The 27,273-nt window shown below is 44.0% G+C and overlaps 1 protein-coding gene across 8 annotated transcripts in view; it reads left to right on the top strand.

The window, feature by feature from the left end:
• Il16 (interleukin 16) overlaps window positions 1-27,273 on the top strand; it is a 118,072-nt gene that overhangs the window by 27,461 nt on the left and 63,338 nt on the right. For all 8 annotated transcript variants that reach the window (XR_015441780.1, XR_015441781.1, XM_087188458.1 and 5 more), the window contains exon 2: window positions 5,282-5,670. Coding sequence is in view for 5 of the 8 variants with exons in the window: in XM_021264898.2 (XP_021120557.2) it covers window positions 5,282-5,670 (389 nt within the window). In the remaining 3 variants the exon portion in view is untranslated. The remainder of the gene's footprint in view (window positions 1-5,281; window positions 5,671-27,273) is intronic.

Genomic DNA, 27,273 nt, shown 5'->3' with positions numbered 1-27,273 from the left:
AGATGCTGTAAAATGAAATGGGCACTGTAAAAAGAAATCAAGTATAGGAAGTTAAGTGGGAAAGAAAAGATCCTCATAAACACCATTTTCCAGAACTTTCCTGTGCCTTCTGAAATGTAACAGTTTTGTATTTATTAATATGAGTAAATAATTTTGTAATTAAAAGTGTGTGCCTATGATATATAAAACTACTGTATAGTGTGTATTAGTTTTACAGTATATTGTGCTCAACTTTCCATGTCTGCATAGATTCATTTATTTTTCTTATTGGCTGTATGGTATTCTATTGCATGTATATACTGTAATCTATTTAACAAAATGTTCAGTTGATATATGTTTAGGTAGTTTATACTCTCACTATTTTCCTCCTCTTTCTCATTCACTTAGACACCCAAAGAAATTGAGCCATTATGAGTCAAACTTTTAGTGTGTGCTACTTTTTTGGTAAATTTTTTGTTTTTGTTTGCTCGAATCAGGCTGTATGCCAAGTAACCAAAAGAAGCACCTCTTAGAATGATTATCTTTGGCGCTTACAGTGATTGCACCATTGACTGTATTTTGTGGGTGCCTAACTGTCATATTTCCCCAAAACAAGGCTGAATCTTATATTAATTTTTGCTCTAGTAGATATAAGAGGGCTGATTTTCACAGGATATCTTCATGTACGACAATTACTTTTATTCTCTCCCTTTCTTTCTTTCTATTGAGCTCTTTTTTTCATTCATCAATTTTATTGGTACATTTTAGGTGTATAATTATTGGGAATTTGTACCTTTACATAACATATCTTCGTTCTTATTTTTTCCCCATTCCCTTGCCCTCTCTTCAAGCCCTCTACCTCTTAAGTTATATTATCATTTGTTTTAAGTGTTAATGTCAATTATATTATTTATATTTAACTTCATATTAATATTATGCTATAATTCACTACATCTGTCCTATGTTGCGTCCGTCTGGCTGATGATCATAACTGGGGCTTATTTTGGGGGTAGGGCTTACATTATAGGCATCCTGAAAAATCGTGGCAGGGCTTGTTTTCCGGTTAGGTCTTATTTTGGGGGAAATGTAGAAGCCACAAATGTGTGAAATGCTCTGCTTAGGGTTGCACAGATAAAAAGTGGCAGATTGGGCATGGAGACTGAGGTCGCCTCTGGCGTTTCAGTTTTGGGCAGCGCATCTGCATTCCTGTCGCCATTTCTCCCAATCAGACGGCTGTGTGGGTGTCTCTGGTGTAGCTTTGTCCCCTCCCTCTGCAGTGACATTTGCGGGGTCTCGAGCACTGGGCTCAGGAGGAGCGCGCCCTGTCCACCCGGCAGAGCCTGTGCAGCGGGTGCATGTGCCTTTCCTGAGTTTATGTGGCTCCCCCTCAGAACAGCAGTTACTTCTGCCCTCTCGGAGGCCAAGTGAGCTGAGGGAGCCTGGGTGGTGCTGAGTGAACCTGCTGCACATCCAGGGACCGAATCTACTCTGGTGCTGGTGTGCAGCTGCCCTGAGCCCCCCTTGTGTGTCCCAGAGCCTGTCTTCTGGTGGGCAGCACTGAGCCACCTTCTGTTCCTGGAACAGCCTCTGCAGCCACTCGTCCCTTGGTCTGTGACCTGGAGTCCTTCCTTCTGTGGTCCCAGGTGGGATAGTGTGTTTCTGTTGGCGGGGGGAGGGGGGGTCCTGCCATGTCCTCTGGCTCCATTCCCCCATGCAAATGTCCCTATTCTGTGCCAAGCCCCTGCCAAGCTCTGGGGACACAAAGCCAATGGGCTGGAGTTGCTTCCTCCCCAAGGAAACAGGGCAGAGGAGGAAACACACCACATGTAAAACCAGCTCCAACACCACCTGCTCACTTGGTCAGAAGGGAAACTGAGGCCCACAGGTGCCACATGGTCTCCAAGCCTGCATGTAATGCAGGGACAGAAAATGTCCCATCCCACTGCCTGCCCCACAGGACCCTTCTGGAGACACTTTGGGGAGGACGAGAGCTGCACACTGGTCCCCTCTTTCCCATCACCCAGTCACTCCCCAGTTCAAACCCAAAGTACCCGTGGACCACAGTGACAGCAAACTCACCTCTGAGCTCCGATGCTGACCAGCTCCCCTGCCCCCAAGAGGGCAGTGACCCTTCCGGAGTAATGCAGAGAAGGAAAGGAGTCTCGTCCCCACAGAAGCAACATGGACTTTCCGGACAGCTCTGCCCAATTTGAGGACAGGGGACATGGGCAGCTGCTCAGTGGGGACTGCTTGAGTGGGGAGAGTGAGAGGGGAGGGAGGAGGGAGGGAGGGAGGGAGAAAGAGAAGAAGGAAAGAAGGAAGGGAGGGAGAAGGGAAGAGGGAGAGAGGAAGGGAAAGCTTCCTGATCTCTTCCCAGAACAGTGGGGAAGTTTGCAAACCCCTTCAGTGGGAAGCAGCTGTTCACTCCTCTAAGCTTTGCCTTCCCCAGCTCTCGATGCCTCTTGAGGGCTCAGCGTCCTTGTGTGTGATTGGAGGAGGAGATGCCTTCCAGCTCTAGCGCCACTTGGGTAATGAGACATAGCGGGGTGAACACCACCATAGCACTGGGAAAAGCTGCTCCTGGCTTTTTCTGGACAGAGCAGGTCCTCTGATGCTTCAGCCAGGGATGAACATGCTGTCCCCAGCCTGCCCATCAGGACCCTGCTGTGTTTCCAGGAGGCTATGCAGAGGCCCAGGCTGTCTTGAGGGGATCAGTCGGGGGCAGAGAGAATCTGGCGAAGGTTTGGCAAGTGCTGGTGGAGCTTGGGGCAGAGGAGGGAAAGTGCCTGAGTCCAGCTTCACAGAGGGAGCCAGGCAGTGGGCAGTGTCCTGGGCACCGTTACCGAAGCTAAGCAGAGCCATGTGACGTGGCCCTGTGTTTTCAATTACTCTCCCTGTCTTTCCCTCTCTGTCCCAGGCCTGGGGTTGGCAGCCACTCCGGGCCCTGCCTGGCTCCTCCACTGCAGCCCTTCTTGGGTGGCTCTTCCTCTCTGCGCTCTGGTGACAAGACTTGCTCTGAAAACCATCCTCACTCAGAGCCAGAAGTTCGCCCCTGCCTGGAGTGCTGTTCCCTCTGCCGTGTGACCACAGAAGGGCAGCTTCTCTGGAAAAGCTGATTCTAAACACCTGATGGCGCTCACCAGACTCAATCCAGAGTGGTCACAGGGATCGGCTGGTTCCCTAGAAGAGATGTCCCTCTGCATGCCCAAGCCCTCCCTGCAGCTCATCCCCAAAGGTCCTGTTCAGTCTCGTGCTGGAAAATGCCCATGAGTGACCCGCCCCACTGGGAGAGGAGCTGGAGAAGGGGAGTTGGGTTTGCATTCTGGGAACCCACAGGGATTGTACCAGTGCTTGGTGGAACGGGAACATGAGATCCTGGCCCCAGAGAGGGGTGGGATGAGGAGAATTCAAGCTTTGACCAAGGATCACTCTCCTCTCTTAGGCTTGGAGTGGGATAAAAAACATCCAAAAGCTCTCTCTCTTGGCCTTGGATGTCATTGTTTTCCATGCACTATACCAGCTGCATCAGACAGAAGAACCATTATTCTATTGTCTTCTTTTAAAGCCAAAAAAGAGATCCTTTGGTTTACATAACTGAATAGTGTGTCTTCAGGCATGGCTGCATCTGGGTGCTCATTTAATAACATCTGGACTCTCCCCTGTCACACTTTCTCTCTGTCCTCCTTTGTGTTCTCATCTCTCTCCCTACTCGTGTCCATCAGGCAGCCCTCTCTATGTAGTGAGCCTCAACAACTCATATTTGCAGCCCCCCTGTCATTTAGTATCAGAAAAGGATTTTCAAACAGAATTGACTGTCTTTCAAGTTTTCAAATGGCAAATTGATACTAGCTGATGACAGCACACACACGCGCACACACACACACACACACACTTCCTTCTCCTTAACTTCTGGGAGGCTGTGGGGTGTCCTAATGAGCTGACGGAGATGGAAGGAGTTTGGGGTACGTGAACATCTGCAAGGACTCTGGGCTTGGGTGTGACCGCCTGTGGGAGTTGAATGTGCCGAGTGCTGGGAGTGCTGGCAGAGGGGGTGCCGGCAGTGTGGGTGTGAAAGGGACCTCTGAAAACCAAGGCTTGCAGTGAAGAAGAAAACTACCTCCACAGCGGGGCTCCGTGCACCCCGGCCAGGTTCCAGCACTGGCACCTGCTTCCTGACCCCTCCAGCATGCACACTGAGCCTTCTGGAGATGAGCTCATTGGCCCTGACCAGCAGAGGTGGAAGTGACCAACAGAGCTGGGGTGCTGGAGGGGAGGAAGTGCTCTGGCTGGGGCTGAGGAGTGGTGAGGGCAGAGGGTGTGGAGGGAGGGAAGGGTGGAAGTGACGGGCCCTGGAGACAACACCCAGGTTGGAAGACGGAACAAGCATAATGGAGATTCAGCACAGAGGGCCAGGCTGAGGCTAACAATGAGGGGAATCATCAGTGATGGCCCAGAGCCTTCAATGACGCCTAGCTGTGTGATTTTTCGGGGGGAGGGAGACTGCCCCCAGGGGTGTAGGCAAGGCTGTGGGCCTGAGTGGGGAGCAGTCTGTGGTTCCTCAGCCTGAAGAGTTTGGTCCTGGGATTGAGGATGGAGTGAGAGTCCTGCAGCAGCTGTGATAGCAGCATGTGCCCCTCAGGGGAAGGACAAGTGCAGTGCTTTTGCTGAGCTTTGGCAAGCTCTGGGCAGGCGCCACACTCTCCTCAAACCCGGCAGGGGTGTCAGGCAGGACCCCAGCCTCTCAGGTCCTGGGCTCTTGTCCGTGAAGGAAGGACTTGAGACAGTGCTGTCTTCAGGTTCTGGGCTCCCTCTAGAGCTCAAGGGGGGAACAGGGAGGAGCAAGAGGGGGCCATGCAGGTGGGGCTCAGTCTTCCCTGCCCTTCCCACCTGCTCTGTAGCTCAAGCTCTCCGAGAGTTTGCTTAAAGGTTGGCTTCCAAGTTGAGACTTAAAGTGCTGGATGTCATGACCCCTGTACTCTCTCCTGAGATGCCAATTGCAAACTCTTCTGCCAGCGCATTGAGTTTATACTTACTGCTCTGTGCCTCAGTTTCCCTATCTGCAGCATGAGGCCTTGGACAAGAGACATGCCAGGATGGGGTCACTGTGAGCCTGGAGTTCAGGGGTGTCGACCACCTTGTGTAACTGGTGGCAGCAGAGTGGGAGGCTCCTGACCTGGAGGATGACCTGCCCGTCTGTCCTGCTTCCTGGGCACCAGCACCCAGGCCCAGTTCCCGGACTGTGTCCTTCCCCACTCGCCAGCAGCAAGTCACGTTGCTTCTTCCCATTTCCTCTCTCCTCCAGGGACTCATGAAGTGGTGGCTAAGCCCAGTTCAGCTGCCACCCGTCTGCTGAGGGCCAGAGACCAGGAAAGGAAGAAGGGCAGCTTTACTTCCTCTCTGAGGATGGAGCCACACAGCCGTTCTGCAAAGAGCCGAAAATCCACCAAGTTCCGGTCCATCTCCCGTTCCCTGATCCTCTGTAACGCCAGGACAGGGGACGATGGCTCTAGCCCTGATGAGAAGTACCCAGAGCCCTTTGAGATTCCACTGGGCCAGGCCGAGGAGGGGAGTTTCCACTCTGCTGTGCAGCTGGCAGATACATCAGAGGCCATGCTGGCCTCGGAAGCTGCTCAGCTCCAAGCAGCCGGGAGTGACCGAGGCAAGAGCTGTAGGAGAATGTTCTTCATGAAGGTATGCTCGAGCTTTGTGGGGCCAGCAGAGCCTATGGTTGGTGCCTGGGGCTGTGAATTAGTCTTTAAACCCATGTATTCAAAGGTCAGGAAGCCAAGGTCTTCTAATTCTGAACAGCAGCAAGGAAAAAGTTGGGGCAGGGCCTCCTGGAACAGTAACAATGAGCATGGCAGTGAACCAGGCTCAGTCACCACTCTTGTTGGAGAAATGCTGCAAAGCACTGTGTCAGTTCAAGGCACACTGAGCCTAGATCCCTGCTGGGAAATGCCAGGTGCAGTGATGAACACACCAGGAAGCTCTCACCTCTGGAGAGGCATAGTGGACCCATGACAGGCGGTCAGTTCACACCTGTCCTGAGGGCCTCCAGACACAGAGTGAGGGCTCTGCTCCCTGAGTGCCACCTGGAACCTTCTCCAGAAGCCCTGTGCCAACCTCAACAGAGGCCTGGGTGTGGAGGGTGATGAGTGAAGCTATAAACTGGAGAAAGGGGATGAAGTAGTGTTTGGGGACTCGCCAGAATTGAGTGTTTTCTTTTCTGTTGAACCATATTTCCATATTTCCAGTGTCACTGAAATGACACTGACATGGCAGGGTCCTGTGGGATCCAGGCTGATTACAGGACTTTACTCTTCAGTTGTTCCCTGCTGAGCCCCGTGCTTTGTGTCTTCTGTGGAAGAGGGTGTCTCCTGGCCCAAGACCGGTGATAGTGCTGAGCACTCAGGGTCTCCTGGGGCCTATGTCAGGTCCCTTAGGTAGTCACATGACTGTGATCAGCAGACGGCCTCAGAAAAGAAAGGGCCAAGGACCTTCAAGCACCTGGCCTCCTTCAGGAGGAGGCCACTAATTGCCACATAAACAGGATAAGGTAACATTATATGGCACACAGAGGGGACACCTGCTGATCTTCAGAGCCAAACACCAGGTTTCCCTGAAAATATGACCTAGCCAGAAAATACAAGTCAGCCTTGAAAACTAAAGATCAGAAATGCCAGCCCAAATCAGCCCATCCTGGCCGTACTGGCCCTCACTATTTTCTTGCTCGGTGGCTACTCTGTAAGGCAGGGAAGGCCAGGATAGGCTGATGAGGCTGGCATTTTTGATCTCTGGTTTTCAAGGCTGATTATTTTGCAGCTAGGTCTCATTTTGGGAAAACAGGGTAGCATCGTTCACGTCCCCACCCAGTCCAGGCCTCTCTGTTACCCACAGTGTGACTCCTATCAATATATACTGAACTCACCTGATGGAGTAGAAGGAGAAGCCAACAACCTCATGGGTTTGGGAAGGCTGGTAAGCTTCAGATAGCCAAAAAGGATGAGACACATATACAGCAGGCCACAGGAGAGTCGCATTTACGAATGACAATAGGAAGGTACCCAGAGGAGAGCTCAGATAAATGAAGTTCTACAATCATTTCAAGATCCCAGTCGACACTTGAGTGGACTTGCATTGCCCGAGTCCCTACAATGTGTCAGTCACTGAGGATCCAAACCCGTCCCTCAAAGAACTTCCACATAGCAGAGTAAAAACTGCCCTGTGAGAGAGAGTGGGGGCAATAGATGCCCAGGGCAGGGGCACACATGTCTGGGGTGGTGCCTTTGCTTATGGAGCTCTGCTGTCCTGGAGGGTGAGCCAAGCAGACTTGTCCCTGTCCTCAGCGCCTTCTGTTCTAGCCAGGGGGTACAGACAGTAGGGACCAAACAAATGACATCACATAAGAAACAGGAAGCGAGAAGAGGGGTTGGAGGGCAAGGAGGAGCTCACTGTCATCTTGGAAAGGTGACCACGGAGCTTCTGTAAAGACGCGGCTTTCCATGGAGGGTCTGAATGAGGTGGAGGAGCGAGGCCCTGGACAGAGGAGGAGAAGCATCACAGGGCCAGAGGGCTGGGGCACAGCCTGCAGAGGACAGGGGAACACGCTGGGCCGGGGCGGTGCTATGGCAGGGACTGGGACTCCCTGAGAAGGAGGGTCGCAGCAGGGTGACGTGATCTCAGAGAATGGGGAGCAGGGGCCTGTGCAGGCACTGCAGTGAGAACCAGAAGGTGCAGCATGGGCCAAGAGGCCCGGGGCAGAGGCACTGGGAGTGGGGCTCTGGTTTCCAGGTGAGGCCAGCAGGGGTGGTGAGGGAAGACTACAGACTCTGAGGGCAGGAGAGGAGCCCCTTCTAGCTGCACTCTTGGGCCTGGGTACCTCAGGGGAAGGAAGTGTGGCGTCTAACATGGCTCTGGCTTTCCCTGGTTGACATAGGCTTTTACAGGCAGGGCTGGGCAGCAGAGGAGTCCTGGTGGAGGGAACTGCTGGAGCAGAGGTGGAGCCTGAGGCTGGGGACTTGTGCCTGGGCCATGGGCACAGTGGAGGGAAAGGCTCCATTCCTGCACCTGAGCACCAGCAGCAGATTGGACACCTAGGGAAAGCCAGGCCACAAGGGCCTGGAGTGGCAGAGGGGATGGCGGGGAGGAGTCAGGGATGGCCTTCACATTTTCCATCTCTTTGTGATCCTCAGGTGCTGTGTACTGTGATTTAAAAAAAAAAAATCACAGTTCTTATGTTGGTTTCCTTGGTCCCCCAAAGCCCTAAGAGAGGACAGTCACAGCAGGATTGGTGTTTTGGGGGGATGCAGTGGCACGGGGCTTAGGGATTTGGGCTCCTTCCTTCTGATGGTCTGGCTTGAAGTCTAACTCATCACTGTGACCCTGGATGATTCCCTTTACCTTTCTGAGCCACACTTTCCTCACCTACGGAATTAGGAATGTTAATAATAGTGTAAAACCTCATTTGGGTTTTATGAAGATAAAGTGACAGTCACACGAGAAACCCCATCTACCCCAGTACATCCTACATAGTGATTACTTGATAAATATTATTATTTCTACTCTTTAAGGATCCAGGTACTGATTCTGAGTAAGTACTTAATGAGGTCAGTAGCTCTTACTGAGGCCTTTCCATGTGCCACACTCAGGGACAAAGGACAGAGGGGACCAACAGGTGGCTCCCAATGTGGCTGGGGTGTGGGGCAGATGTGCCAGGGTGCATATCTATTTTGGGAGAGGCATCCTGTGGCAGTAGCTGTGGAAAGCAGGAGGCTCCAGCTCCAGGAGAGTGGTGGTCGTGTGCAAGGGACCCATGCCTGGCCCGGAGGTGAGGTGGACTCGCTGAGGCTAGAGGAAAGGGCAGCCTGATCGGCTGAGTCAAGTTTGAGGCAGGAGTGAACTGGGATGGAAGGGGCCCACCTTGGGCCCCCAGGTCTTTTGTTCCTTTGAAATCAGCAGGTGATTCCTAAAGGCCCACTAGTGAACTATGACAGGCAGGAGTCCTGGTGTCCAAGCAGATCTTGTGGTCAAGATTCCAGGTCAGAGAAGCCAAAGGGTACAGCTCGTGTCAGTGTCATTTTTGGAGGTGCCCAGAGCCATGCAAGCCCCACCCCCCCGACTTCTGGCAGAGGCTTTCGAGTCCCTGCCCAGCTGTCCCCCTCCTTGCCCCAACCTGGGCAGCCCTGCAGTCGGGCGTGACTCAGTTGGCCCAGATGGACTCAGCAGCCTCCAGCACTGCCATAGTTACATGGTTTCAAAACAACATCTGGAATGAGGCCCGGTGACATCAGCCTGTCTTCCAGAAATGCCTAATTTGAAAATTACAGAAGAGGAAGTTGTATAAACATTCAGCTTGAAAAGAAAAGGCTAATAGGGTGGGTGGTGCTGGGCAAATGCTGCAGATGCAAAGCAGCCTGAGCCTGAGATCCTGACAGGCTTTCCCGGGGGAAGGGTGCTTTGATCCTACCTGGCAGAAAGCTAGAGGCCAAGCTTTCTAAGGAACAACTACCACGGATGCAAGTGAAAGGAGGAAGTAAATTGCCTCCTGGCCTTTCTCAAGTGGAAGAGGATTTTAAACGCCCTTTAAGCCCAATACTGAGGCCAAGGGGAAGAACACCCAGCCAGGTGGAATGGGAGCTCACCCAGCCCTCTTCCTCTGTCCTCTTCCTCTCTCTCTTCTCCCCAGGTCTCCCAGTCTCTTCACATGTTGGAAAGCACCTGTTTTGAGCTGTGCTCTGGGTATAAAGAAATAAATCTGGTGCTGCACTTGCAGGGAGCTTGCTGTCCAGAGAAGCATAATTAATTAACCCCGCCTTCCCCAAGCTGTGGTCTTGCTGGTCAGTTTCACAAAGAGGGATTCATTCCATGCCCAGTGCTCTATCAGGAGACTCCCAGGCTACTGGCTGGCCTGTTCCCTGTCACTGTAACAGAACAATGCAGGTGGGGTCCTTTCTGAAGAAGAGAAGGTCAGCTCAGTGCTGTGGAGCCTGGGAAGGCCAAGGACACAGCTTTTGTCCTGCAGTGTGACTGGTGGGAAGTGAAGGAGTGAGCAGGTGCGTGTGGGTGCAGAAGTGACAGGCGAAAGGAGCAGACCGGGTTTACAATCACCCTTTTCCTGGAACTAGCCTAATCTGGGGTGAACATGGCCTCCACGCCAGCTCTGCTGCCCTGGGAACTAAAGTTCCCACTTGTGAACTTGGAAGACACATTCCAGCCACCGCAGTTGCCTTGCCTTTCTGAGAGCGCTGGACAGTATTAGGACTTCAGCTCTTGGACCTGGGGCTTTCCAAGGAGGGAAGCAACAGGTTCAGCTAAATTACAGTGCAATCTGAGCATCTCAGAAACAGGCCAGAGAGCTCGGGTCAGGCCGAGATCCTCCTTTCCTATCTCTGCGGAAGATGGGCTGGAGGGGCAGTGGTGTGGGCGCAGGCAGCTTGGGAGGTGGAGCTGCAGAGGAGCACAGCCTGGAGTCTGCTCTTGCCCAGGCTCTTTCCTGGGGCCCTGCCTTTGCTCAAGGCCAGCAGCTCCTCCCTTTACAGGCCAAGGGCTGCATGGATGCGGTGTCTTTTTGGTTTCACCATTTGGATCCATTAGTCTGTTTTTTCCTATCCTTGTGCTAATAGCACACGGTTTTACTTACTGTAGCTGTATATAAGATTTTCAATGTCCGGCCATTTAAATTTTCTAGCTTTGCTTTTCAAAATACCCTTGGTTATTCTGTTGGCATTTTTACTGGAATTGCATTAACTCTATAGATCCACTTGACGTCTTTACAATATAGAACTGTCCCACCCACTACATAATATAGATTTCCAAAGACTGACCATAGGTTTGTTCGATTTGCTTTTTAGCATATCTGATGATTGACATTTTAAAATTATTATAGCTGCTTCTCACTTCCCAAATTTTATGCTTTCCCCCCTCTATTTCACTGGTTAGGGCCTTCAGGGCAATGTTGTATAGGAGTAGTGGTAACAGATGTCTTTTTCTCATTCTTGATGTCCAGAAGAAAGTTTTATTATTATTATATCAATAAGTGCCAAGTTTGTTGTAATTTTTTGTTTTTGTTTTAGGTATTCTTTATTGACTTAAAGGAGTTTCCCCTATTCACAGCTGGAAAAGTGATTTTTCTCCCCCCACAAAGAATTGTTGAATTTTAGGAATTATTTTTCTGTATGTATTGAGGTGATTATATGGATTTTTCTGTTTTATTCTTGATTAATGTGGTAAATTATACTCATTGACCTTTTTTTATGTCAAAACAGTCTTGCCCTACTGGCATAAACTTAGTTATTTATTATGGATTACCCATACACTGTCACTCTGGATTTCATGTGCTAAATTTTGATTGCTGCCATTTGTGTTTATGAGACAAATTAACTTAAAATTTCCTTTCTTGCCATGTCTTTGACTTCTTATCTTCTAGGTATTCTGAACTTTCCATTCTCTGGAATAGTTTGGCTAATATTAATGCTCTATTTCTAAAAATGGTTCAAAGAATTCAATTCCAAGCAATGTGGACCTAGAGATTTCTTTGTGGGAAGTTTTCAATTACCACTGAATCTATTTAGTAGATGTAGGAGTATTCAGATTTTCAACTTCTTTGGGGATCAGTTTTGAAAAATGCTTTTTTGTTCTTATCAATTTGCTTCATCTGAATTTTCAAATTTGTTAGCATAAAGTTGTTGGAAAAACCTTATTATATTTTATTGAAATTTTGTTGAGATAATTACATTTACAAGAGTTTTAATCTTATGTACCAATTCTCAGCTCCCCTATTTGCAAAACTTCCAGTGCAGTATCACAATCAGCATTTTGATATTGATGTTACCCTTGGGACTTACAGATTTCTTGTTACATTCACTTGTGTTTGTGTGTTGCCTTTTAGATATGGTAGTGATACCCATTTTTCATTTCTAATATTTGTACATTATATCTCATTTCTCTCTTAATTTGTCATTAGATTTATCACTCTTCTGTCTTCTCAAAAACTATTTTTTGATTTTGTTGAATTTTTTCTGTCATGTGTTTTCTACTTAATGTTTGCTCTTGATTATTTCCTTTTTTCTATATCCTTTAGGTCTAATTATCTGTTTTTATTTAGTTTTTGAGATGGAAACTTGGATAATTGATTTTCTTCTTTCCTAATAAGTGTCCCGAGGCTACACATTTTCCTCTAAGGTAGTAGTTTTATCCACAAATTTTGAATTGGCATATTTTTATTACCTTATAGGTATTCATTTTTTCTCTTGTGATTTCTTGTATGATTCATGGTTTGTTTAGAAATATATTGTTTAATTTCCAGGTGACTGAGGATTTTCTAGTGGGATATCTCTGTCCTTCTCTGTCTGGATTAAGTCTTAGATTAATTATTCTGTAATAACAATAAGAACATATTGTGAATGATCTTAATCTCTGGAAATTTGTTGAGACAGAATATTACAGAATATACATATAGTCCAAATGAGATGCTGTGCAGTATATTTGTCTAGCAGGTCAACTTTGATAACCATGGTTTCCAGGTCATTATTATCTTTCTCAACTTCATCTTTCTATTATTTACTTGAAATAGGTTAGTCTCCCATCATGACTGTAGATTTGTCAATTTACCTTTTCAGTTCTGTCATCTTTTGCTTTATATATTTTGAAACTCTGCTTTTACGTGCACAGACTTTGATAGATTTTTATATTTTTCTGGTGACAGTGTTGTTAGAATTTTGAAATTTCTCTTGTTTTCTAGTGGTGATTTTGCTGAAAGATATCTGACATCAGTATAGCTTTCCCTATTATTTTTTTTGGATAGTGTTTGCATGGTATTTCCTTTTACCCCCCCCTTTAACTTCAATTTGTGTTCACATATTTAAGGCATGAATTATGCAAGCAGCACATATTTATCTTTCTTATGTCTGACAATCTTTGTCTTATAATTGCGGGCTTTGACACAATTTGTACTTAAGGTAATTTCAGATATGCTTGGATCTGTCTGGTCTCTTATTTGGTTTCTAGTTGTCTCAAGTATTTTATATTCTGCTTTTACATTCATCTTGCCCTCTTTGGATTAATATATATATACATATATATTTTTTTCCACTTTCTTTTTTTGGTTCTGGGAATTGATCTCAGGGCCTTGTGCTTGCCAGGTAGGTGCCACGCTTGGATTAATATATTTTTCAGCACTTTGTTTCTCTTTTGATTGCTTTGTTAGTTATAATTTCTATACAGTTATTTTTATTAATAAAATATAAAAATATACTCTTAATATATTAGTCTTATATAAATTAGTACTTCATATCAGTTCCCAGACAATGCTAAGAACTTAGAAATGCAATTCCATCTACTCCTGCCCACTAAAAAAAATTGTCATGCATTTTAATTCTACATATACTTAAAACTACAGAACATGTCATTATTAGTATGCTATGGTCAGCATTAATTTGCACTAATTCATGTGTTGACCTTCCTGTCACGCTTCATTCCTCCTGAATTCCTCTTTCCCCCGATGTCACTCCCTCTGACTGAACCAGGCTGGCCTATGATGTGGGCAGCCCTGGGGGCACAGGTCTGAGTGAGATGGACATACAAGATGCCTCAGTATTTCAGTTACAAATCAAAGCAAAAACATATTCACTGTCTGTGTTCTGTCCTCCCACCTTGGCTAATGCATCTTCATGAGAACTTGTAGGACCAAGCTCAGGGGTTCATGGAGCCCATGGAACCCATGCTGGAGGGGATCAGGGAGGTCTAGCCCTGGCCTGGGCTGTTGGCCTCCACACTCTTTCTTTTCCCCCAGCACCATCTATCTGTCCCTTCTGGAGGTCTGATCTGCAAGCATAGGGCACCTGCACCCTCCCCTGGCAGACAGCTGCTCTAGCACCCTCCTGCTGCACAGACCAACACTGGTCAGCACAGACCTGGGCTGGGAATGGGGCATAAACTCCCCCGAGAACTCAGATGCCTGCATCAACATTTGTGTCTCAGTCTCTCTCTAGCGTAATATTAGCAGGCCACCGATAGGCAGCAGGCCTGTGTTCACTCATGCTGTATGACCCTGTGGAACCCGGAGCTTGATGAGACAGGGAACTGGCACATAGTAACTGCTCTATAAATACTTGTGGGAAGAGTGATTGCATACCTGGGTAGAATGAGGCCACCCGTAAGGCAGAGTCTATTGACATGGCCCAAACTTGCATTGGTTCTTTCTGAGCCAATGTCTAGGTTTACCTTGGACAATGATTTGGGCATTGGCTTCAGTGTAGAGTCACTGGGTGCTGAACCTGGGAGAAAAACAGCAGCAAATGAGACCAGACGTGTATGTGGGAGGTCCCCTCCAGAGCTGCCCTTCTGGAAGGATGCAGAATGCTTTTATCCACATGGTGGAAAATCCTGCTTTTCTTAAAAAATTCAAAATATTGGTCAGGCAAAGTCACCACTCATGTAGCGTGACTCAGGCTGTGATGAGGTCAGATCGGCCATCTGAATCTCTGGCATATGCTGTGGGTGGAGAGAGGGTGGCCGGGGCCCTCCATTCTGCCGCCTATGAGCAGCCCAGCCTGTGGGTTTGTGGCTCAGGCTTCCTTGGCAAGTGGGAAATCTGATCCTTTGGCTGCATGCCTCTTCCTGCCACAGGACAGCAGCCCCTGGCAGGGTAGCAGGGGCTCAGGACTCCCACAGAGTATGGGCATCAGGAGGCGAGGCAGGGTGGCCCACGTACATGTATGATTAATGCTCACTTGCTCACTGTCCTCCTAATTCCATGTGATTTTTAGTTGCTCTTTCCAGTGCCAGAAGATATTTGGAGCTATTTTGCTAGAAGCTGTTCTTATATGTTGGTAGTAAATCTCAAGACATCATTTTATTAGTAAAGAGTGATTTGATAGAAACAAGGAAGAGAATAGTGGAAAATGAGCAGAATTAACAAACCATCTGTGCTGATTCTCCATGTTGTCCTTCATCTGAACATCACAGCCCAGCTAGGGTTCTCCATGTCTTAGCACACAGTCTACAGGTGACTGCCCCTGAGCCTTGTCCTTGCTGCAGCCTCTGCCTGGGATATCTTCCTCATCCTCTTCTTCATCCACCCACATCTTTTTTTTTTGTACCAGGGATTGAACTCGGGTCCTTGCGCTTGTGAGGCAAGTGGCAGAACCACTGAGCTAAATCCCTGGCCCATGCACCCATATCTTAATCATTTTCTGATGCTCATCTCAGTGGAGCATCTGCCATTAAAGCTCTTCCTAATCTCCTCCCTTATTCCGTACCTTTATTTTCTATCATCTGTATTTGAAACAAAAAACAATAAAAATTTTATGTTTCCACCAAAGAATAGATTCTAGGTGCTAACTCTAGGTGGAAAGAATTGATCCATCAATCTGTGCTTCCACCACCAATTTAGGAAAATGAAAAAATGTTTAAGGCTTCTTGAGATTTCATCTACCACATGGATGGATTGTAATTTATTGTTTTAAGATAGTTTAAAAATATTTTATTAAATATTGATCATATAAAAATAAATTTACAAAATGTATACATACTAAAAAAAAGGTATCCCTATTTACCCTTATATCAGTCATCAAGCCTAAGAAGTAAACTTAGCACTAACTTTGAGGTCTGTGGTATGTACAGGGGTGACTGCTGCCCTTCACTTTGAGGGTCATTCCTCTGCTTTCCTGTGTAGTTTGCCCTATCTGTTTGTATACCAGAGTCTTTGTTTAGTTCTACTTATTTCTGATTAATGTTTGCATGATTTTTATCCTTTTACTTTCAATTTATCTGTGTCATAATGTTTCTCATGAGCTTCTTATAGACAGCATATAGTTAGGTTGAACATTTTATCCACTCTACCAATCTGTGTGTTTTAGTTAGAATATTTACACCATTTATGTTTAAAGTGATAATTGATATGTTAGGGCTCCTTTCATTTTATTATTTGCTTTTGCTTGTCTTTATCTCTTGTTCCTCCATTTCTTTTCTTTTGCTGTACTGTGGATTAGTTGATGATTTTTTTAGTTCATTTTAATTTATTTATAATTCCTTTAGAGCATATAACTTTTTTGCACAGTGTTAATATATATATTCCTAATTACACACATAACTCATCATGTCACCTGTCGGTACTGGCATTTTACCTGTTGAGTAAAGTGTAGGAACTTTACTTATATTTATTTCCTTTCACCCTCCTCATCTCCTGAAGTGCTTCTTCAATATCCACTGAGCCTGAAGCAGGGGTTATGATAACTTTTGATTCAACCATGAAATGTAGTTATATCCACAGGAGAAAGATAATCTATTGTGGCAGCTTCTGTTTGCCTGTTTTACTTTTCTTGTTTCCTTTCTCAGGGCTCCAGATATTTTATCATCTTCTATTTGGAAAGCTTCTTTCTGTCATTCTTTGAGGGAGGTCTGTCAGTAGTGAATTCTTAGTTTTCTTCACCTCAGAATGTCTTTATTTTTCCTTCATTCCTGAAAGGTAGTTATAACACATATAGGATATATGGTTGGCACAACTTTTCTTTCACTTAAAAAATATTGTGCCTTTTTTTTGATTTCCATATTTTCAGGTGTGATACATACTGTCATTTGAATTGATGTTTCTTTCTAGGTAATGTGTCATTTCTCTTGGTTGTTTTCAGGATTTTTTGGTCTCAATTTTCATAAGTTTAGTTATGACATATCTTGGTGTTTATTTCTTTGGGCTTGTATTTGGCTCTATCATCTCCATTTGTTTTTTTCAAAAACATCTTTTCAAACACATTTCTTTGTTGATATTTTCTAAATTTTCAGTTGTTTCTACAGAAATTGCAAATGATTGCTGAAGCATTTTGATGATAGCTGCTTTAATATGTTTGTCAGATAGTTCCAGCATTTGATTCATCTCAGTATTAGCATCAGTTGATTGTTTTCTCATTTGAATTGTGGGCTCCTGGTTCCAGATATTACATGTGACTTTTAATTGCATCTTGGACATTTTGATTATCGTTAGGCAACTTTTGATCTGATTTAAATCTTTTATCTAGGCCAATAGCCTTCTGTGAGGGTGGGGCATGGAGTTCTGGTCTACTCTTGTGGCTCCCTGGGGACAGACCACCTGCTGTGTCCCATGATGGAATGGAGTCATGTTGGCATGTGGCCCTGCTCTGCACAGCAGCATTTTAGCCCACACTCTGGGGCCCTAGTCATGGTGCAGACACTGGTTGCCCACCAGGTTCTGCTGAGCTTCTGCCTTGCCTGGTGTTTTAGTCAGACAGGGAGAGCGGCCTCTCCACCTCCCTGTCTGGGGTGTACAGTAGATAGAAATAGAACCCCAAGACTCACCCCACTCTTGTTCCTCAAGTCCTGAGGTCCCAACCAGTTCTTTCTGACTTGCAGAATCCTGTTATTGTTGCCTGTTGAGTAATTTCCAGGGTATTCAGCAGGGAGGAGGGAAGTGAGCCTATTCGATCTTATCCTGGAACTGGAAGTCTTATTCTGCTGACTTTTGAACATGACATGAATGCAATTACACAGCAATTCCTCTTTGGTGAACTTGCTCCTGTTACTCAATGTTATGTTCCAGGAACTCATTCATGCGATTTGACTGCAGAATGTCACTGGCTTTCACTACTCTGCGGTATCTCACTGTGTGAACACCATGCTAGGTACTTGGCCGTTCTGCTATTGGTGGACCTTTGGGAGAGGTCTTTTCTTTCTCCCGCTGAGGATGTCCTGTACATGCCTCCAGTACATTGTGCTCCTTTCAGCAGGGTGAGTCCTGGGTGTGGCCATCTTTCTGTGTTCTAGTCAAAGCCAAGAGAGAGGCGATTGTGTCAATCAATCTTTCCATCAGAAGGTAAAAGTTTCTTACATGCACTGTTCACCTCCTCCCTCTCCTCCTCCTCCTGCCTCCTCCTCCTCCTCTCTCTTCATCCTCTTTTTCCTCCTTCTTCTTGTTTTTTTTTGTTATTGTTTGTTTGTTTGTTGAGACAGGGTCTCACTGTAGTTCAGGCTGGCCTTGAACTCACTGTGTAGCCCAGGCAGGCCTCAAACTCCTGGAGATGTTCCTGGCTCAGCCTCCTGAGTGCTGGATTACAGGTGTGTGCCACCATGCCTGACTCCTCATCAATTCTAGGTATCATTAGATTTTAAAAGTTTTCCAGTGTGGGGGCTGACTATCAAATTTCTTCTCATTTTAGTTGGAATTTGCATGTCCTTGATTATTAACAAGGCTGCACATATTTTTGTGTTTATAGAACTTTTAAATTTCCTCTATATCCTATGCTTGTGTGAACATTTTAAAAAGTTTTTCCTTTGTGTTGCTAGTCTTTTTGTTTTCCCAGATTTACCAGTCTTCTCCCAGCTTTTAACTTCTCACTTGATCCTAATTGATGAATAAAAGTTATTAATTTTGATGTGAAATTTATCAATCATTTCCTTTATCGTTTCTGCTTTTTGTGTCTTATTTAAAAATTGTGATTTTTTTACACAAAGTAATAAACATATTCCATTATAGAGCCTATTCGGTTGTTTTTTGGACATCTTAACAGATTTGACTTTTTATCCATGCTTTTAACCCACCTAGAATTGATGTTTGGAATTGATGGATGTTATTATTTTTTCCATATGAGAACCAGTTCTCCCAGTATTTTATATTGAACAGGCCATCTTCCGTCATGGGCTAAAGTATCATTTTGATGGCGATTCACATTCCCTCTCATGAATATGAGGCAGTGTCTAGGCTCTTAATTCTCTTCTGCTGGTCAATTTTTCATTTTCATGCCAACATTCTACTGTTTTGGTCACTATATTTTAAAATAACTTATTCTCTGAGATGGAAGGAGACAGGAGGAAAAGGAGAGAAAGAGGATGTAAAAAGGAATTAAGATGTGTTATGTACATGTACCAACTCCACACAAGGAATATAAACATTGTGTACTGCATACATGGACTAATAAATAAATAAATACAACTATTATTCTCTTGTGTGAAAATTTCCCCCCCTTTGTCCTTATTTCTGTTTTGTGTTTTTTTGGTACTGGAGTTCGAACTCGGGTCGTTTCACTTGCAAGGCGGGCGGTGGAACCACTGAGCTAAATCCCCAGCCCTGTCCTTATTTATGTTTTTTTATTTGAAGTCTTTTGATCCTTGATAAAAATTTAAGGTCAAACTTGTGAGCTTCTAAAAAACCCTTGAAATTTTGCTTAGTACTCTATTAAATTTATAGGTAAATTTGGGGGAGAATTGACATCTATTGACACTTCTTCCATTTTCATAAACATGGTATATAAAAATCTCCATTTTTCAGACTTACTTAATATCTTTAAGTAAGCTTTATATGTTTTTGTCCAGAAAGAGCATATATGTCTTTTACTAGATGAGGTCCTAGATGTGTTAGCTTTTCATCACTTTGATCAGATACCTGAGAAAGTCAGCTAAAAGTGGGAGAGGGTTATTTTGCCTCATGGTTTCAGAGACGTCAGTCAAAATGGTTGGCCACATCATTGTTTTTAGGACTGTGGTGGAACAGGAACATCATGGAAGGGAGTGGTGGAGGAAAGCTGTTCATCTCATGGGATCCTGTGAGCAAAGAGATGGGAAGAGCTAGACAGGAAGCAGAAGGGATGAGATGTAATACCTAGGGTCACATTCCCATGAGCCACTCCCTTCAACGAGGCTGAACCTTCAAAGTTTCCATTACCTTCCAATTATGTCATCAAATTGCAATCTTATTAATGGATTAATCCAATGATAAGATTAGAGCCTTCATGATCCAGTCACCTTTTGAAAGCCTCACCTCTGAAGACATGAGACTTTTGGAGGACATTCTATATCTAAACCATAGCACTCAACCTTGTTTCTGATATAATTGTAAATATTGTCTTTTCCATAATTCCATTTTCTAACTGCTATTTGCTGAGGTATGAAATACAGATTTTAAGTTTTTTAAAGTAAACATTTTATTTTTTTAATAGATTTCTCCAAAGGTATGAGACAATAATACAGAGAGATCTGTATGCTGTTTCACCGAGTTTTCCATAGTGGTACATCTTACAGTATCATAGTACAATATCTTATTCAAGTTACTGACATTGTTGTTACATTGCTACATTAATGTGCAGAACTTGTATTTACTCATATTTTGTTTACCATATGTCTTTGTTACTTTTCTCATTGCTGAGTCAAAATACTCAACACTTACAGTTAAAGGAAGAAAGGTTTATTTTGGCTCACAATTTTTAAAGGTTTCAGTCCATAATCAACTGGCTCCAAGGCTAGGTGGCATGGCAGAGCAGGCAAATGGCAGCAGAAGACAAGCAGCAGCCCTCTTTCTGTCCCTTATAGTCCATCCAGGCTGCCTGGCCTTAGGTGGGCAGCACTCATGTCCAGGGTGGGGCATCTTTAATCTCAGCATCACACCCTTAATCTCAGCACTGCACCCTTAATCCCAGCATCATATACCCTAGATCCAGCCACCTACAAAAACCCGCACCTATGGCCACCTGAGGCAATGGAGAGATATCTAGACATAAACCATAACACCGTGTTTCCAATAATCATTCTTTTCTTTTTTCATTCTCTCTCTTTTTGTTTACTGGTGCATGTTTGCTGTGCATAGTGATCGCATTTATCATGAGGAATCTGTACATGCACATAACACAGCTTACCTCTTTTTTTGTCCTCTTCCCCTCCCATCCTTCCCTGCTCCAAGTCTTATTTCCCTTCCCATTTGTAAAAGCTCAATTTGTTTTCCTTCAATTCTGTCTTTTGCATCCTTTTCTCTTGCTTCTTTCTCACCTCCTTCCATCTCCCTTTTATTTAGAGAAATTCCTTTAGCTGTTTCTTTAGGATTTCGTGATTTCTGCCTTAAAATCTTTGATAGTTAACTCCAGTACTACGTTTGTTATCTCAGTGTTGGCATCTGTTCATTTTTTAAAAACCCAGTTTGAAAGCTTTCTGGTTTTGGTATGAGTGCATTTCATTTGAATCTTGGGTATTTAAGGGGTTATTATTTAAGCCTTCTCTTTTAGCTTTCTTTGATGCTGATCCTGCAGGGAAGCGGGTAGCAGCCACCTTGTTACTGTAGGTGAGGGGAGACATCCAAGTTCCCCACTTGGCTTCCATTGGCATTGGAGGTGAGAGATCCCATTACTGGCCCCAGGAGTGAGTTATAGCTCTCCACTCACTCACTGGCTGGAGAGGTCTCAGTACAGATGGCAGCAATGAAAGTCCCAGGCCTCTGATCAGCCTTCTCTGGCACCTCATTATACCTGGCAAGGGTGGAAGTCTGGGCCTCCTGCTCAACCAGGGCAAACCTGGGGGTGGGGCCCCCAAATTTCCTTGGTAAAGGAGAGCAGTTGTTGTTTCAAGTTTTCTTGTGACGCATTCCTAGAGAAATGAGACTTACTGTTTTTGTCTGCTGAAAATTCTAGGTTATCAGGTACATGAGGCAAAAAGAATCCTCAGGGAACTCAGTTTCTTGGCATCCCTTGGGTCCCAAGATTCCTACCTGGTCTTTTCTCTACCTTTCTGAGTCTTCTTATGTTTAATTTATATTAAATATCCTGGAGTTTTAGTTGTACATAGTGGGAGGAGTATGGAAAAGTACATGTACTTCACCTTCTCAGAGAAGATCTGAAGTTTATTTTTGCACATTGGCAATACACTTGGCATCTTACAAAGTCTTATAATTAAAACTCTTAACATTTTATCTATAGATTGGTTTTCTTTTCCACATAATCATCTCATCTATGAATAATAATGGCTTTGTTTCCTCATCTTCCTTGCTATTAGTTTTTAAAAATTTTTAAGTTAACATACTGCAAAAAGTAATTTATTTGCTCTTTGGTGGAGTGTTGTATGAGTTTTAACAGGTGTAGGTTCATGAGATCATGGCACAACCAGGATACAGAAGAGCCCTGTCACCTCCTGGAGTTCTCTCATTTTTCCCAGCTATGGCTTAGGTCTAAAATATCTTCCAAAAGTCTTATGTGTTCACAGGTGGGGCTTTGGAAAGGTGAGTGGATCATGGGGCACGGCACTCATCAGTGGATTGACCCATTGATGAGTTCATAGCTAAATGTGCTGTTAGGAAATGGGCCCGGTTGAAAGAGTCAGGACACTGGGAGTGTAACCTGCAAGGCTTTAGACTTGTCCCCAGCTCCTCCTTTCTTTCTCTGCTTCCTGGACACAATGGGGTGAGCAGCTCTCCTCCACCACACCCTTCTGCTATGACGTTTCTCCCTGAGAGTCAGCTTGCGGTGGATTGAATTCTCTGAAACTGTGAGCCAAATTAAACTTCTTCTTTAAGTTTTCAGTGTCAGATATTTTGTCCTGGCTATGAGAAAACTGACTAATACAGTCCATTTGGATTAGAGCCTTCTTTTGCCCCAAGCCCTGAAATCACTGATCTCTTTGTCTTTATAATTCTACTTTCTCCAGAATGGCATATAAAATGAACTCATACACTCTATATAACCTTCTGAGATAATTTTTCTTGTTTAGTCTGTACAAGTGATAGATTATTTCATTTATTTCCCACTGTTAAATGATTCTTTGGAACCTGGGATACAGCTGACTACTATTTTATTAATAATTTTATGTTCACGTGTGTGACTGCACTGGCATTTTCTTTCCTACACTGGCTCCAAGATTATGTAACTTCATGCTGGTATCATGATTTCTTTGTTCACCACTTTTACTAGCATCAAAGTCCCTTTCCTTTTCAGATATCTAACTTTTCCAGCCTTACACTAAGTGTACTTGATCTCTCATCACTTATACTTTAGAATACTTTGTCCGCATTGGGAATCATTTATTTCTTCAGTGATTCATAGAACCTATTGTTTGAAATCACCTGGTACCAATGTTTTCCTAAGGAGAAGATTTAAAAAAACCCAGTCTTTAAATTTCTCAGGGCCAAGAGGTTTCCTAGTTTTTCTTTAGTTATTTTTGATAAGGTGTATTTGGATTTTTGCAGAATTTTCTCATTTCATTTCATTGCTCAAATATATCTTTCTTTAAAGTTGCTTATAATGTCTATGTATCATCTTTGTATTCTCCACTACATCTATAATTATGCCCTCCTTCCATTCCTACAGTTATTTTTGTCTTCCTATTTTTTCTTAAGTAATCTTACTAGAGTATTGTCAACATTTTAAGTTTTTCATAGAACTAAGGTATTTTTTTGTACTGGGAACCGAACTCAGGACCTTCTGCTTTCCAGGCAGGTGGGGCACCACTGAACTAAATCCCCAGCCCTCCAAGTTTTAATTTTGACAGTTATCCTTATTTTATGTTATTTTTTATGTCATAAAGTTTGTTCTTGATGAGTGTGGCGGCACATGCCTGTAATCCTAGCACTCAGGAGGCTGAGCTAGGAAGATCACTGGAAGTGTGAGGCCAGCCTGGGCTGCACACTGAGTTCAAGGCCAGCCTGGACTATATAGTGAGACGCTGTCTCCAAAAAAAAAAAGGTTGGTTCTTTATTAGTTTCTCTATTTTCTTCAAGGATTGTCTCAGTAGTCATTTTAAGCTTTTCTTCTTTTTGATACAAACATTTAAGATTATAACTTTTCTTCTATGTACTGCTATATTTTTAGCAAAATTCCATAAGCTTTGATAAGCAGATTTTCATTATAATTCAGTTCTAAAATGCTTTTAAATCTCCACTATGATTTCTTCTTTGACCATGAGTTACTTAGATATATGTTTTTAAACTTTCAGTTATATAAACACTTTCCAGCTACTTTGGAAGCACGTTTTTGCCGTACAAATACTCCCCATTTCATGACCTACCTGTTCAACAACTATTTGGACTTACGACCCACTGCTCAGACTTCTGACCCTCATTCAGACTTATGGCGCAGGAACGTGAGCAGCAGTGAGGCCTTATGGTGGCCTTTTCTACTGTAATTTTTTCTGATTGCACTGTATAGTACAGTATTATAATTTTATACTCTGCATGTAAGTACTGAATGTAAGCAAATGATCTAGTCAGAGTTTCCTTTTATCCATTTCTTTGTTCTGAATATTGTAATATACATACTGAACAGTGTACAATTCCTCATTTAGCAACCAATTCATTTAATAACCTAGTCACAGGAATGGGACTCGGTCATTAAATGAGGAGTGTCTGTACTGAAGAGTGAACTCGGGGCCTTCACACTGAGCTACATCCCCACCCCTTTTTTATTTTTTATATTGAGACAGGTTCTCATGATGTTGCTAAGTTGCCCAGGCTGGGCTTGAATTTCAGATTCTCCTGGCTCAGTCTCCCAGAGTGCTAGTGCTATAGGTGTGTGCCACCATGCTTGGCTAAACAACCTTTTTATTTCAGAGTAACTATAAATTCATGGGGAGGTGGGAAAGTATACAGAGAGGGGTCCTGTACCTTCACAGTTTCCCCTATGGCTACATCACACATAACTACATGCAATATCAAAACCACAAACTCCACACCACGACGATACATGTGCAGTTTTGTGCTGTTTTATGACAGGCGTAACCATCACCCTGACCTTGATCCAAAGGGCTCCATCACCATAAGGTGCTCCTAGTACTGCGCCATCCCCCATATCTGGCCTCGGCCTGGCACCCCTAGTCCCTGGCAGCAGCTTATCTGTTTTCTGCCTAAAGTCAGCTTCTTTAATGTCCTGTGGCTGATTATGTTGGGTCAGAAAATGTCGTATGTTTCATTCCAGTTCTTTGTCATTGTTAAAAAACTTTTGATGACTTTGAATATGATTATTTTCAAAAGCATTTTTATGTTTGAAGAGACAAGTATTCTTCTAGTATCCTTACTGAATTTTGTCTGCTTGATTTATCACTGTCTTAAGGGGGGGCCATTAAATATCTCAGACTACAGTTTCTTTTAAGTTATACAGTGCTTTTTGAAGCTGTTTTGAGGTGCAAACAAGTTTAGAATTCCTCTATCTCCTTCATGATTTAAAGCAGTTATTATATAGCAATTTGATTTTTATGTGATTTTTAATTAATTGCTCCACTCTGCTTTGACTTAGATGTCTGCTGATGGGATGAGAATTTTCAATTACTATTTCCCTCTTGAAGACAGTCTGTCATTTCTCCCTGGCTGCTGCTTTTAAGATCCTGTATATGTTGTGTCTTTTCTCGGTTTTTCCAGAACTTTTCTGGGTCTGCTTTTCATTTTATTTGTCGTACTGGAGATGTGTTGGTGTGTGAGATTATGAGTTCATGTGTTCCACGAGGACTAGAAAGTCTTCTGACAGTATCCATGAAGCGTGTCTCCTCCTCATTATCCCTGCTCCCTCTGTCTGGAGCTCTAGTGAGATAGATGTTAGGCTTTGTCACTCTGTCCGACGTGTCTCTGTCTCTGTGTTCCCATCTGGGTATTTTTTCTGATCTTAATTCTAATTCTCTTGCTTTCTCTTTAGTACCATCTAATACCTTGTTTGATCTGTTTACTTCTGAATACTAACAACTTTATTTTTAAATCTCTTGATTCTTTTTCAAGTCTGCTAGGAGAACTTCACAGTTTCTCCTCAGATCTTTCAATCACTTCATTTATTTCTTTTAAAAGTTAAAGATACTCATTTTTGTATTCTATGTCTTCTCACTGCCCATATGGTCCTTGCAGGTCTGATTTCATCATGTGTTTCATTGTGGTTCTTTTCTGCGAAACATTTGTTTCACTGTGTTTTGCTTTACTGTTTCTCTTGGAGCCTTCAGGGCCTGTCACTTTGTCTGTGGAACCCTATGTGACTGAAGTCAACTCTCCTTATTCTAGAGAAGATTCAGTTTGCCCCTGCTGAGTACCTGGAGCCCCAGCACCCTGGAGCCATTTCAAGCACAAGCCTGTCTAGAGGTTTCCAAGATGTCCCTTTGGCCCAAGTCACAGTTGTCACTCTCGATAGTGCAGGCTGGTAATTGTGAATTCTCAAGGGGATTTCCCTTTGCATTCAGGGCCATTTCCAGACTGATAATTTTCATTCATTTCCCAAGGGTGGCACGTGTTTATTTCCATTTCATGCTTAAAATGAGGATATAATCTTTTGGGGCTTCCTCTTCATGTCCTCTTAACCTCCTCATCTTAGGAAGGAAATGAAGCTCCTCTGCTTCTGTATCCTGTAAGACTATGAAAGACAAAGTTCAGGTTCAGCCAATTCATCCTGTGATCTTAGAGCAATACCAGCTTCGGGCCCCGCTTATATCTCAGGGAAGCCTTTATTTACTTTTGACCTCTAAAGAGTCCTTGCTTATCTGCTGTGCCCATGATACATTTCCATCTCATCTGACACGTTCCCTTGCACTTAGCAGAAGGATCAAGGTGGTTTGTCCATCATCCTCCAGGAAACGAAGTGCCCTTCATCACCCCGTGACCACAGCCCTGCCACTGAATGTCCCCCACCAGAGCCTTCTATTACAATGTGATGATGGACACCTTTGCACAAACATATTTATGTATTTTGTCCAATTATTTCTCATAATGAATTTATAGAACATGAAAAGAGTCAGAATTGAGAAATACTTGGGAGGTATCTTGGCCCTACTTGTTGACAGATGGAGTTATTAGGATTCTTGATGTTAATTGTGTGGATTATTTCATTTACTTTCTCCCAGAGTTCCGCTGAACATAATATGATTAAAAACTCCATGTTCTAATACAAAACAAAAATTAGAAAAAATCTCTACCAAGCGGCATTTCTATTTAATAAATAAAAATACAAATGCTGTATTTGGAGAATGAGGACCGACATATGTTAAAGTAATATTCTCCAGAATTGTCTTTAAATTTGGGGGAGCTGCTCCTCTAGAATTATAGAGTAATTTTTTTAGCTACACAATACATTCTATAATATATTTGAATCAGTAGTCTATAGGAATAGGCAGAAAAAGAGTAATGAAGAACTTACTTCAGCAGATATCAAAACAAGTATAGGCATCCACTGAGATTTTAAGATTTCCTTGGGTCTAATTGGCAGAGAGATCCATGGTCTTGTCAGGAGGCAGCTGTTTGGGATCATCACTGGGAAGGTGGTGATACCGACATTGATTCCAGAAGGATGAAGGAGAGAAGTATGCGTTACTACACAGACAGGACAGGGCACACCAGGGTCCCCTGATAGGAAATGTGATGGCTGGGAGCACAGGGGGTTAGTTCACCTGAGCATTGTCACAGGGGGAACGACCTTGAGTGACACCTGGGAAGTTTGGATTTGAGGCAGCCTTTCTATTTTTTTAATTAATTATACTGGTACATTTAAGGTATACAATATAATGACATTCATCATTGGAAATTTGCACCTTTACATAATCCATCTTGGTTCTTATTTTTTCCCCATTCCC

The sequence above is a fragment of the Heterocephalus glaber genome, unplaced genomic scaffold, assembly GCF_053883595.1.
Source record: "Heterocephalus glaber isolate CG9 unplaced genomic scaffold, H.glaber_assembly_v1.0 deba00001531, whole genome shotgun sequence".
NCBI lineage: Eukaryota > Metazoa > Chordata > Mammalia > Rodentia > Bathyergidae > Heterocephalus > Heterocephalus glaber.
Note: the sequence above shows the minus strand (reverse complement) of the source record. Positions and strands in the feature narration are given on the sequence as shown.